General features: G+C 42.8%; 2 protein-coding genes across 2 annotated transcripts in view; both read right to left on the reverse strand.

Annotated features, from left to right (window-relative positions):
* Window positions 1–141: 141 nt before the first annotated feature.
* On the reverse strand, window positions 142–7,519 carry LOC108674489 (SWI/SNF-related matrix-associated actin-dependent regulator of chromatin subfamily A member 5; the record flags this gene model as incomplete). The annotated part of the gene is made up of 9 exons (XM_018162444.2): window positions 7,344–7,519; window positions 4,689–4,849; window positions 3,923–4,055; window positions 3,515–3,621; window positions 3,205–3,346; window positions 2,614–2,720; window positions 1,879–2,059; window positions 1,056–1,234; window positions 142–307 (listed from the first exon to the last, which is right to left on the reverse strand). Coding segments are annotated over exons 1-9 (1,227 nt in total), but the record flags the coding sequence as incomplete, so codon positions are not given.
* A 1,912-nt stretch (window positions 7,520–9,431) lies between these two features.
* Window positions 9,432–13,128, reverse strand: part of LOC108674490 (molybdenum cofactor biosynthesis protein 1) — a gene marked incomplete in the record, with an annotated part of 12,360 nt that continues 8,663 nt past the window's right edge. The window contains 3 exon segments of the mRNA XM_018162445.2: window positions 9,432–11,448; window positions 12,566–12,613; window positions 12,843–12,928. Coding sequence (XP_018017934.1) covers window positions 10,373–11,448; window positions 12,566–12,613; window positions 12,843–12,928 — 1,210 coding nt within the window.

Below are 13,128 nucleotides of genomic sequence, written 5' to 3' on the forward strand. Positions count from 1 at the left end.
CTGAAATGACATGCAATGATTGCTCTAACATATTCTTCTATCAAATTAAATTCAGTGCAATTAGAATGCATGATATGGGCTGGTCCTTTCTTACCCCATGAAGGCTGCGATCCTGTCTTACCCCATTTGACTATAACCCACCAGATGGTAGTCAGTGGTGTAGGGAGGCCCAGGCTCAGCACCATCGAACAGGTAGGGGTGGTTGGCACACTTGCGCAGCTGCATGAGGATGTTCTGCAGGCGCATCTTCTCCACGCGCCCCGCACCGTTCACGATATCGATGTCCTTCATGAGCACCTTTGTGTACCTGCGTGGCAGAGGTTAGTTACATCGTGTACCTGCGTGGCAGAGGTTAGTTACTTTGTGTATCTGCGTGGGAGGGGTTAGTTACTTCGTGTACCTGGAGTTCATGAACCATCATGGCGTTCATGAACAATCATGGCGTTCATGAACCATCATGGCGTTCATGATCCATCATGGCGTTCATGAACCATCATGGCGTTCATGAACCATCATGGCGTTCATGAACCATCATGGCGGTTATGAACCATCATGACGTTCATGAACCATCATGGCGTTCATGATCCATCATGGCGTTCATGAACCATCATGGCGGTTATGAACCATCATGACGTTCATGAACCATCATGGAGTTCATGAACCAGAATGTTGTTAAGGAACCAAGGTGATATTCCAAAACTCAAGTCGAGGCATAGAACTTGTACACTTGTTCATACCACCAATGTTAATCACTCGTGCTTTACGTCGTATGAGCGATTAGAAGAAAAAATCAAGTAACTGACATTTGAGGTTAGGTGGCCACAACATCATCGTGATTCGCTGGAGTTAATATGTATTTTATAGATCGACTACTGTTAATATTTTTTGTGAAAGATTGAGGATTCAGTTCTCACTAAAATAAAAGACTAAAGCAGTCTTCCAAGTTTACTTTTACATGGGTCACCATCTCGTGTAAAATGATCACTTTCTTGCACTCATTAAAAATTACAATCATCACACCTGACATTAAACACTAATAATATGGTAAAACTGACCACTCGCGCTGCATTTTGCTGAGTGGCAAGTAGATCTTTGTCTCCTTCTTGGGCAGGAGCTTCTTCTCAACGTCAGACTTGAGGCGACGCAGCAGGAAGGGCCGCAGCACAGAGTGCAGTCTCTCTACCAGCTTGTTGTCCTCCAAGCAACTCTCAGAGTTGAACCAAGCGTCAAAATCCTGTTGATCGTAGAGGTTAGCATCAACTCAACACACATAACTAAACTTACAAAGAATATGAAGCCCTTTCCTTCAGGAGGCAAGGGGCACAAAACCACACCCCACACAGGCACAAAACCTCTTGGTTCTGGAGACAGTTGCTACAACATCCATACAATCCTGAGCCAACATACAACCACTGAGACACATGAAATTTAAATAAATTAGTATTGAGTCGATTGTATTTGATATTATTGGTTTATTTTTTCACGTATCCTGCAAATAGATTGCAAATACAACCAAATACAAGGACAAGGGAACAGCTTTCATAGGCCATTGTTTAGGCTGTGTTGACCGAGAATGTGCTGGTCTTGGATGTAGCATAAGAAAAGTGAGTAATTCAAGTCAAGCTCTTGACATTACTTGCATAGAAGGGTATTTCCCTCAAGCTAATCTCTTGACACAAGTTGACAAGAAGAAAATGTCAGTCAAGCCAAGCTCTTCACATAAATTGATAAGAAGAGAATGGCTTTAATGCCAAGCACCGCTAAGAAAAAAATTCCGGTTACCAACTTCCTCCTGCAAGTGATCTTATTTATGGAATTACAATATACTCATACCATACCAACTAAGATCATTAATATGAAACCCAAGCAGAAGTGTACCTCGGAGGAGCTGAAAACCTCTGGCAGGAGGAAGTTAAGCAGGGCCCACAGCTCATGGAGGTTATTCTGCAGAGGCGTGCCGGTGAGCAGAAGTCTGTTCGAGGCTCGGAACTCGCGCACAATTTCGCTCAGTTTGCTCTTCTCGTTCTTGATGCGATGAGCTTCGTCGATCACCAAGTACCTGAGCAGCAGACACGTCAGACACATGGTACCTGAGCAGCAGACACTTCTGTCAACACGTCAGTCACATGGCACCAGAGCAGCAGACACGTCAGACACATGGCACCTGAGCAGCAGACACTTCGTGTCAATACGTCAGTCACATGGCACCTGAGCAGCAGACACTTCGTGTCAACACGTCAGTCACATGGCACCTGAGCAGCAGACACATCAGACACATGGTACCTGAGCAGCAGACACTTCTGTCAACATGTCAGTCACATGGCACCAGAGCAACAGACACGTCAAGTCAACACGTCAGTCACATGGTACCTGAGCAGCAGACACTTCTGTCAACATGTCAGTCACATGGCACCTGAGCAGCAGACACGTCAAGTCAACACGTCAGTCACATGGCACCTGAGCAGCAGACACGTCAGACACATGGCACCTGAGCAGCAGACAACTACAAATGCAGTACCTATAATTAATATACCACTGAGCATGAACAGTGGTAAGCTGTACACTGAGTTATGGAGGTAACCCACTCAGCAGTGGACATCACAAATGATCTACCTCCAGTTGAATTTTTTAAAGACGCTCTTCTCCTTGATGCACATCTCGTAGGAGGTGATGCACACGTCCCAGTCGCCGGGCATCATCACGTCGCGGATGAAGTTTGCCTAAGGATTATAGATGCAATCATTCATAAAGTTTGTTCATTAATCCAACTGCAAAATTTAGGCATACGTAAAGAGATGTACAAAACAAATATTATTGACTCCATTACACAAGTATTTGGAGTCAAGTAATCCCAAGTCCAGAATGCAAATGCTTCACTCAAATGAAAAATCGTTTTTCCAGTGTTTATCCTGGCAGGTTTCAACTCTCACGGCTAAGTAAACCTCAGTGGCTGCAGACTTACTCAGCAAGGTGGCCAAACAAGCATGATGCCTAAATTAATTATTTTAAAGAGCATAAAACATCAGAGCAAACATTTGGTCACAGCGCGAGCAGCACCTCAGCAGAGGGCGCTCCAGCCCTCCTACCATTCGCCTTTGACTCATCACTTGACACACTCAGCACGAGCAGTATGGTGACAACAATGAAAGTTATAAATCAAAGTTTGAAGATATAGATGATAGAAAATTGAAGACAAGAACTGACCCTGGCAATCTGGTCGCCGATGAGGCACACGGCCCTGATGCTGGGGCACCAGCGCCTGAACTCGTTCTCCCAGTTACGTAGGGTGGACTTGGGCACAATAACCATGTGGGGGCCGTTGATGTTGCGGTAGTGCTTCATGTACCTGCACACGTGACACGTCAGGGATGTAGGATGCACTTGCAATGTAAGGGTAGGAGTTATTAGAGTTAAGGTTTGCATGATCAGGACGTGAGAAAAAGACAACAATATTCATTCAAACATAAGGCCAATATAAAGTTGATCCAGCTAGTATTGCCTAGACATGACGCACCCCATGAGCGAGATGGTCTGCAGGGTCTTGCCGAGCCCCATCTCATCAGCCAGGATGCCATTGATGCCATTCTCAAACAGCCCAATCATCCAGTTCAGCCCGCGGATCTGTAGGGCATAAAGCTCCATAACAACGCAGTGTGGCCAACTAATGCAGTGCAGTATACACGCAGTTGCTTAATGGCCGAGTCAAGCTTGTATACTAAATAACAATTTGAACTATCATTTGTATAACTTTGAAGATTGAAATGCAGAACTGCAGAGATCCTTGCTATTTTCAACATGCTCATATTAAAACTAACTTCTACTGCTCTAACATCCTCGACTGTCTTAGATTAATTAGTAAAGGAGATCTATTGAGACAACCTGGCATGTGTATACAAACTGATGGTGAGGAACTATGACTCACCTGATAGTCCCTCATCTCGCCCCCCTCTATGTAGGTGGGGGACTCCTCAAAGCGGGTGATGAGCTTTGTGTTCTTGGAGCTCTCCGCCAGGAGGGCCTCATCCTCCTCCTGCTCCGTCATGCGGTGCCGGTGGCTGCCAACACAATGTTGTTAGGGACACACTAGCTTAAATGTTGTCGTAACACACACCCCAGTGAGAACAGCTTATTATGACACAAATTCATTGTTAGCTGGCTTATGGTCTACAATTCTTTTTATTGTATATTCAGAAATTGGGAACAATTAATGGGAACAAAGTATAGTCAAATTAAATTACTGTACTTTTATGTGCCCTAAATGTAGGTGAAATTAAGCTGACGATTCTTAACCCAGCTGTTGAACTGAACCATCCAGACGAGAAACAGCCAGCCATTAAAATAAAAGTTCAGTCAAATTAGCCTTCATCAATTTGCCACATGGAAGGCCAAATGAGCTATAAAACAGTTATACTATTTTCATTTTTGGCTGAAAATTTTCTTTAAAAACATTGTGGGGAATTTGTACCAGAAATCTTGTAAACAATTTACCTGGTATCAGTGATATCAAAAGTTATTTCACATACTAGGTTGATGATGCACAAAGAACAATGTTTAGAAAAAAAATATAGATAATTTAAAGGAAAACAGAACAATTGAGGCTGTAAGCAGCACCAGCAGGTTGCTCTTGGCAAGACATAACCACTAGGTGCCGTAAGCAGCACGAGCAGGCTGCTCTTGCCAAAACTCACTCTCCTGCAGATGCCTTCCTCTCGGAAGGATTCTTCTTTGGTCGTCCAGGCTTGCACTTGAGTGGCGATGAGGGTGCCTTATCCCTCATGCCAGCCATGAAGTGCGAGAAGATCTCTGTCTGCTTCAGCAGGTAGTCAAAGCGCTTGCCTCTGTCCGTCTCCTGCAAAACAAAGATCAATTTAGGAGCATCATGTTTGGTGATGCATCACATTATACCTACTTGATCAATTATGGGACTTAATAAATCATTACATTTGATCATTGCAGTTAATTAATCATGACAGTTGATCAATTTTCATCATTATATTTGATAAATTATTTCATCAGAGCAGACGAATGATCACACTGCCATGACTAATTACTTCAAATATATATACACACAAATCACAACATCAATTCATCCAAACTACACTTTCTAATTCAATATAAATGAAATCTAAATTTCAGACATCGGTGAATATTGACCAACCAGGAAAAGCAAGCATTCATGTCACAAGCTAGGTGCTTACAAACACTAAAAAAACATTCAACAGCCATACAATAATATTGGCAGATGATACAGCTTTCAATTATATCTATGTCTGCTAGGAATGACTGGCCAACCCTCAGCAGGTTCATTGCAAGACTATTACAATTCACCATCTTATTGCAAGACTATTGCGATTTGCAATCTCAGTGCAAGACTATTACTATTTACCATCTCACTGCAAGACTATTACTATTCACCATCTCATTGCAAGACTATTACAATTCACCATCTTATTGCAAGACTATTACAATTCACCATCTTATTGCAAGACTATTACAATTCACTATCTCATTGCAAGACTATTACAATTTACCATCTCACTGCAAGACTATTACAATTCACTATCTTATTGCAAGACTATTACAATTCACTATCTCATTGCAAGACTATTACAATTTACCATCTCACTGCAAGACTATTACAATTCACTATCTTATTGCAAGACTATTACAATTCACTATCTCATTGCAAGACTATTACAATTCACTATCTCATTGCAAGACTATACAATTCACCATCTCATTGCAAGAACATAATAGACAAACATTAGTTATAATTATACTATATATCATAATAGATAAATAATAGTTAGTAGTTACAATTACTCTGTATAACATAATAGACAAACATTAGTTATAATTATACTATATATCATAATAGATAAATAATAGTTAGTAGTTACAATTACTCTGTATAACATAATAGATAAACATTAGTTATACCATCAAACGGGGTAAAAAGGGACAGGCCGGGTAAAGTAAGACGAGCGTCCCACATTTCATAGAAATGTTGTAGCAGCTAAACTAATCCAAATACTGCAAAACTAAAAATAGTGGCGTAAACTTCAACATTTTTATCATCTATTATTAGCTAGTCAAAAAACCAAACGTTTTACTATCTCTAAAAAATTGGTGAAAAAAAGTGTGATAAGTGCAATTTTGGAAAAGTACTTCTACTAAGGTCTGGAGCAAAAAAATATTCACCGTACTAAAAAATTTTACTTACATAAAAGTTGCACACAGGTGTCTGCTTGTACAAGTAATTGACTGAATTTGCTTACCTCACTCCAAAAAAAATGGCAGCCATTTCCGCACGACGGGGTAAAAAGGGACACCCCTCGGGCCTCGGGGGTAATTAGGGCATCAGAGGATCTGATGTAAATGCATTTACATCAGATCCTCTGTTAGCAAAGGCCAGTGTACTCAGCACAGTTAAGATAAATATAGGCTAATCACAAAGATTTTTGCTTAAATTTTAAATTGAAGCACGAATCTAAATTTAAATAAAATCTTCTTGGGGAGCAGAACAGCCTGGATAATAGGCAGAACTCCTAACATCCAGCCTCCAGGTCACTCAATGGCAATGCAATGGTCACTCCCTAAAAAAGTTTGCTGAGCTCCTTGTCATTACATTACATCTAAAAGGAAGAGGAGGACTTTGTAGTGCTGCTGGTAATAGGTGAGTACACTCTGTATGCTTCAAATGTTTAAAATTGAGTTTTATTTCAAGTGTCCCTTTTTACCCCATTCCCAGATAAATTCAGGAGCCTTCTATATTGCGTCTAGCACTTTACAAATAGCATATGGAATTTGTTTGAAGATGCCATACTTCCTTGAATTCATTTTTGAGTCCTATAACTAGGTAGACCAGTCAAGTATCTTGGATACAAGAATTATCATAGGCTACATAAGAAATCTGTTAAAATCTTGAGTAAATGAGGAAATTAAAAATGAACTAATTCTAAAAGATCATTGGTTTGCCACTATGGTGGGCATAGTGGCAAAGCAGAGAATTTGGGCAGATTAACTTAACTTCAAGACTGAAGGCTTTGCCTTTCCAAAATGGGCTCCTAACAAAATACATTCGAAGAATTAAAGTAGGTAATTCGTTGAGAAGAAATTTGATTACATACTTTATATATTAAACACCATTCATAATACTTATATTTATGTTCAATAATAACTTATTTTGCTGCCTATTGCCTATGATGTTGACAAATTCTCCAGCTGATTCAATTCACAACTTCGCTACACTTTCAGTGATAAGTGATTGCATGTTTTACACAGGAAATGAAAAAACATGTATTTTTTGGAAAGTGTGATGGCTTAGAATTAGAAATACTCACAGAGTTGTCTTCAACATCCATGGTCTCAGGCTGTTCTTCGGTCTCGGACATTTTATACTCTAATCTATGCGAAACTTTAGAGTGTAAATATAACAGGAGTCACAACTTCCCACACGACACACCTGCGACAACGATCACCTCAAAACAATAGGAACGAAATAGTTGCGGCGTTTGCAGGGCAGCCAACCTCAATGAATGGCGGGGATTTTTAAGTCCAATGTTGACAACAAAAATATAATTTTTCAACATGCAACCTATAAAAGTTTTGAACCTTAATTTGAAATGGCAAAGATTGAGATGAGAAAAAATTTTTAGATAGTTTCTTCAGTGACAATATTGCATGACATCTCATTCATACGCATCATGAAAAATTTATCTGATAAAAAGTCATTTGAAACTTTTAGAATAAAATTTAATCTGTAGAGTTTCACTAAAGTGACCGCACGGACAATTTTGGCTAGCTAATTGCTTTCTGAAATAATTTGGCTGACCGCTTCGTTTTCATATACGTAGTGTTGTGCTATACGCTAAGTTTTAGCTCCATTTTCGCAACCAAAGGTGCTTAATATTTCACATATTAACATCGGTCTACCCGTGGTAATCAACATGGGTCTACAGCTCGGATACTTCTGACACGGATTTTCATAACATGTTTTCCACGCATAGTTTTTTGCATCGGAAATAGGAAAATAAATAAAACTGAGAGGGAGGCTGATAGAAAAATCAATCACAAGAAGAGCTGCGGCGGTCAAAGTGGAAGCCAGGGTTTCACTTAGCCAAAGTGCCATATGTGCCTCAGTTGAATTAATTCGACGAGGTTGTACGCTAACAACTGCTTCTCCAGCTGCAGTTGCTCGAGGCGCCAATGGCACTTCGTGACCTCAGGACTATCTTTCACCTCACTTTTCTTTTTTCTTTTCAAATTTGCGGGAGCCTCTGAAGACTAGTCCAATGTGGCCCCACGGCCGATACCTCACTTTTCCTTCTTGGAGCATTTATTTGTTATCAGCCTTTCCTCTTAGCTCGTCCTTACTATGCCGATCTCGTAAATTTACTGTTTTAAATAACGTACTTGGTTAATCCGTAGAATTTTATACTTCCATTTTTTTCTGCTGGACAATTATACGTTCTACGTCAACAATACGAGAAAACAAAAACTATTCTCAGTTCCGACATAATTGTAACACTGTTCTTCCTTCAACGTTGGATTTCTAAAAAGAATGACGATTGAATTCTTTTGAGATGAGGATGCCATGTGATATATCTAGGAAAATTGAGCTACACATGGGCAGGTGGAGATACTGCAGAGACACCCGGACTCGAGATGCTGCCGTCACGACACCCATCATGAGGTTGGCACATGACCCCTTCTAGCACATGTAAGGAGGAAAATGAATACTGAATAAAAGCTTGCAATAATTTACTCGTTGAACACACAGTTCAACGCAAACTCGTTGAACACAGCCCAACTCGCAATTATGTTTGACAGGGCGCATGAAGTAGCCGTGTCAGGTACAACTCGACGCGACCTTGAGGCTACCAGACAAGCGGCGGCCAGCCATGATCGGCCGTCTTACATACAGCAATTGGCAGTCTAGCGCTGAAAACTCAGAGTCGACAAGGTTTAGGAACAGCCTGGTTGATTGCTGGAGTCCGAGCATTCATATGCTGACGTGAACTCGTGCTGTCGGTAAGGCGCTTGCCCTTCCCTCTCCGTGGACGACTATGCGCCGTCAAAAAGGCCGAGTGATTGTGAGGTCGCAGAACCCTCACTTTTGATAGTGACAAGAGGCGTGATGTCTAATAGTATGTTGAACAGAGCAGCCTTATAAGTAATAATAATTACATTTTGCCGCGGCGCTTGAGCTGCAAGCGCTCATACCTAATGGTAGACCTGACTCGGTAATTGTATGTTACAGTTAGCGAAGTAGCTCTTGAACAATTAAGTCGTAGCAGCTCAGGCCCGGTGGCAAATAGTTAGGTAGATTTCTTCAACAGCATCCATTGCATTACCAGCATAACAACGAATCAACAGAATAGTAGTCCAAAAATCTCAACAAACACTAATGCTAACAAACGGAGCTAGTCTTCCAGTCGTGCTAAGGCACTAATGCTAACAAACTGAGCTAGCCCCGTATATTATGCAGTCGTTCTAAGGCAATTCGTTTACAAGGAACCCAAGTCCGCTTAGAAGGCCTGGAATAGCACCGAAAGTAAAGCGTGTTTACAAAGATATATTTATAAATCTAAGTAAAAGTACGTAAAATATTCTGTAATAGGATATAATATAATAAACATTGGAGAAGTTATGAACAGTTGCACTTTCATACTCAGGTAGGAGGCATTGAGTCACGCCCAAAAGATACTCTTGCGTAATCGCAATTCTGCTCTATTGCTGTTCAGTAGCAGGATGTACGCCTCAGAGCTGCCATCAATCGATTGTGTTCGATTGTAATAAGTTCGCTAAAATGTTGAAGCCCCTCGTTGTTTCTAAAACATCATTTAAACACCTGTTACCAGCCATACTCCCGAAGGTCTAAGCACATGATATCCATTTATCAAAATACATAAAAGTTTGTAATCAATTTAAAAAAAAAATGAAATAAAGTAATGTAACATTAAAATTGCAAGATAACGATTAATTGTTATGTCATGTAACAGGCGAGTTCAGTTAACTATTCTCCTGACATTGCCAACTTATTATATTAAGCTACGGAATGTTAAATGGCCGTGCGATGCCGAAGTACAGCAGCGGCGTGTGATGCTATTGTGCGCCATCTACTTACAGTGCGTGCCTGCACCATATTATAGTGCTGACAGTGCGCGCCTGCACAACATTATAGTGCTGACAGTGTGTGCTTGCACCATATTAAAGTGCTGACAGTGCATGCCTGCACTATATTATAGTGCTGATAGTGCGTGTCTGCACCATATTATAGTGCTGATAGTGCGTGTCTGCACCATATTATAGTGCTAGCAGTGTGTGCCTGCACCATATTATAGTGTTAGCAGTGCGTGTATGATGCAATTCACTGCGGTGCCTGGTAGTCGCTCTTGCCGCCCTGCTTGGCCACGAGGCGCACGCCGCAGATGGTGATGTGGTGGGTGACCGCCTTGCACATGTCGTACACTGTCAGCGCCGCAACACTCACAGCCGTCAGCGCCTCCATCTCCACACCCGTCGGTCCTGAGCACTTCACCCGCGCCCTCAGGTGCACGTAGCAGGGACGACCTTCGTCGGGTGCTAGGGGCTCCCCAGCTGCAGTTGTAATAAATTCAGAAGCAGAGGAAGGTTGTGAAAAGTTGGGATCATTGGCATTCTCTGCTCTGCTGCCGGCATCTGAAGGAACCTCTTCGCCCTGAGGAGCCCATTGATAGTCCTCGTGTTCACTCAACTCAGCGTCCACGTGGACGTGGCTGAGGGCGAGGAGATGGCACAGGGGGATGAGGCTAGCAGTGTGCTTGGCTGCCATGGTGCCTGCAATGCGCGCCACGACAAGCACGTCGCCTTTCTTCATCTTGTTTTTCTTGATGAGTTGAAAGCAATGAAATGGAACCTGGACCGTAGCCACGGCCACAGACGACCGCAGAGTCGTGGTTTTGCCACTCACGTCCACCATGGCTGCCTGACCACGACCGTCCACGTGGCTGAGCACATTAGCGGAGACAAACGTGGACTCGGTGGACATGTGGCGCACGTCAGGAAAATCGTGACGAGGAATAGGGGCTGAGAATAAGGAGCGGCAAGACGACGATGAAAAGAAATTATAAGAACTGGACAGAGCAAGCGATGACGTATGTGACGACGAAGATAAATGTGACAACGAGGAAGTATGTGGAGAGGAAGATGTATGACAAAGGGAAGAGTGAGAAGAGTGCCGAACACCTACTGAAGAAAACCCATTCAGGGACTGTGTGCCGTAGTACGCCGAGGAAGTGGAGCCCAGCTGGGGAGGATCCAAACGCGGACAAAAAAATAAAGAGATGCCAGGAGCATCCATCTGCAGAGATGACGTCAGCTGCCTGATATCCATGCGGGTGCGGGAAGAAACTGATGAGCCTTCCTCATGGAGAGATGACGTCGGCTGGAAGACACACGACGGATCTACGGACATAAAATATCAATCAATTATTTCTTCATGAGGCAAACAGGCTTTTAAACTACAGGATCGGCCAGCGAAGTAGGGATGAGTTGAGCGGCACGAATGGTGAGGTGGAGATGACATCAAGACAGGAGTGTGGGTATCTCCTCGGCAAGAGACGGAATTTTTGTAGCAACTTAAACGCGGTCGATAGACAATCGAGTGTGTGTGTGCAAAACATTCATTGAAACCAGTTTTCTGCCATTAAAATGCAGAGAAGTCTGCAAAATCATTGCAATGTTGCCGTCATTCTCGTGCTCAGAAGTTTGACTCGATAATGAAGTGGACAAACAAATCTGACTTAACAATATTGAGACCAAAGACGGCACGAAAAGTTAATGAACCAGTGCCTACCCTGCAACACAACGACCGTCTGTGTCAAGCAAATGAACAAGCCGACGGTCCATTTAAGTGTCGAGGGCTTCAATTGCTCAACGAACAAATATGCGGTTTGGCGGGACGTGAGCTGTTTAATCAGCTCATTAAACAGTCCCGAGTCTCACAGCATCAATTTGTTCAAAGTTATTCGCCCACTTCTTAGTTGTGTCAAACTTTAAAAAACGACCATGACGACTAACGTTGAAATGATTCCATAAATATATTGCTGTTACAATGGAAGAACGTTCTGTTTCAATAAATTTGTTACACACAAAAAAAAAAAAAACACGAAGCTCTATCGACCACGTCCCCGCTGAAATTGCCCCCTCCTGTCGAGCAGATAGCCACACTTCTTCTCTACGCCTCACATGGCGTGCCACTCAAACCATCCATACATCCCAGCCATCCCTGTATTTACAAGGCCTGAGTATCTCTACCACTTATAATATCAGAGTGCAATGCAGGCAATGGTGGCGCTTACGTTCTTCATGTTGCATATTCTTCTATGCGACAGACGCACAATGTCTTCAGAGGTGATAAGGAGTGCAATGAGGAACGTAGGAGGGAGTAATGAGCGTGAGGGTAGTGAGCGTGAGGGTAGTGAGCGTGAGGGTAGTGAGCGTGAGGGTATAGGAGCGTGAGGGTAGTGATGGCTACGACCACAACTCACAGGAAGGAGGGTAAGAGCAGGAGGCTACCCACCGATGAGGATCATGGGCCTGTTCTTCTGCGTCGCCAGGACGGCCATGCCTGCACAGTATTTTCAACACGGTCAATAGTGGAGTGCAGCCACCTGCTATGAGACATCCTGCGAATAGTGAAGCCATAGGTTTTTTATGATAGTGAGGCCATAGGTATTTCAAAAATAGTGAAACCATAGGTTTTTTTATGATAGTGAGGCCATAGGTATTTCAAAAATAGTGAAGCCATAGGCATTTATATGATAGTGAAGCCATGAGTAATTCTCTAGAGGCCAGACCTGCGTGCTGCTTCTTCTTGCCTCTGACGGCGGCGCCGACGAGGGCGAGCAGCTCCTCGTCTGTGGCACCTCCGCGCACTGCGTCCCTGCGTGACAAGAGTGACGTGACAAGAGTGAGGTGACAAGAGTGACGTGACAAGAGTGTGACGTGACATGAGTGACGTGACAAGAGTGACGTGGCAAGAGTGACGTGACAAGAGTGGCGTGACAAGAGTGACGTGGCAAGAGTGACGTGACAAGAGTGACGTGACAAGAGTGACGTGACAAGAGTGGCGTGACAAGAGTG

The sequence above is a fragment of the Hyalella azteca genome, unplaced genomic scaffold (genome assembly GCF_000764305.2).
Source record: "Hyalella azteca isolate HAZT.00-mixed unplaced genomic scaffold, Hazt_2.0.2 contig11311, whole genome shotgun sequence".
In the NCBI taxonomy this organism is placed as follows: domain Eukaryota; kingdom Metazoa; phylum Arthropoda; class Malacostraca; order Amphipoda; family Hyalellidae; genus Hyalella; species Hyalella azteca.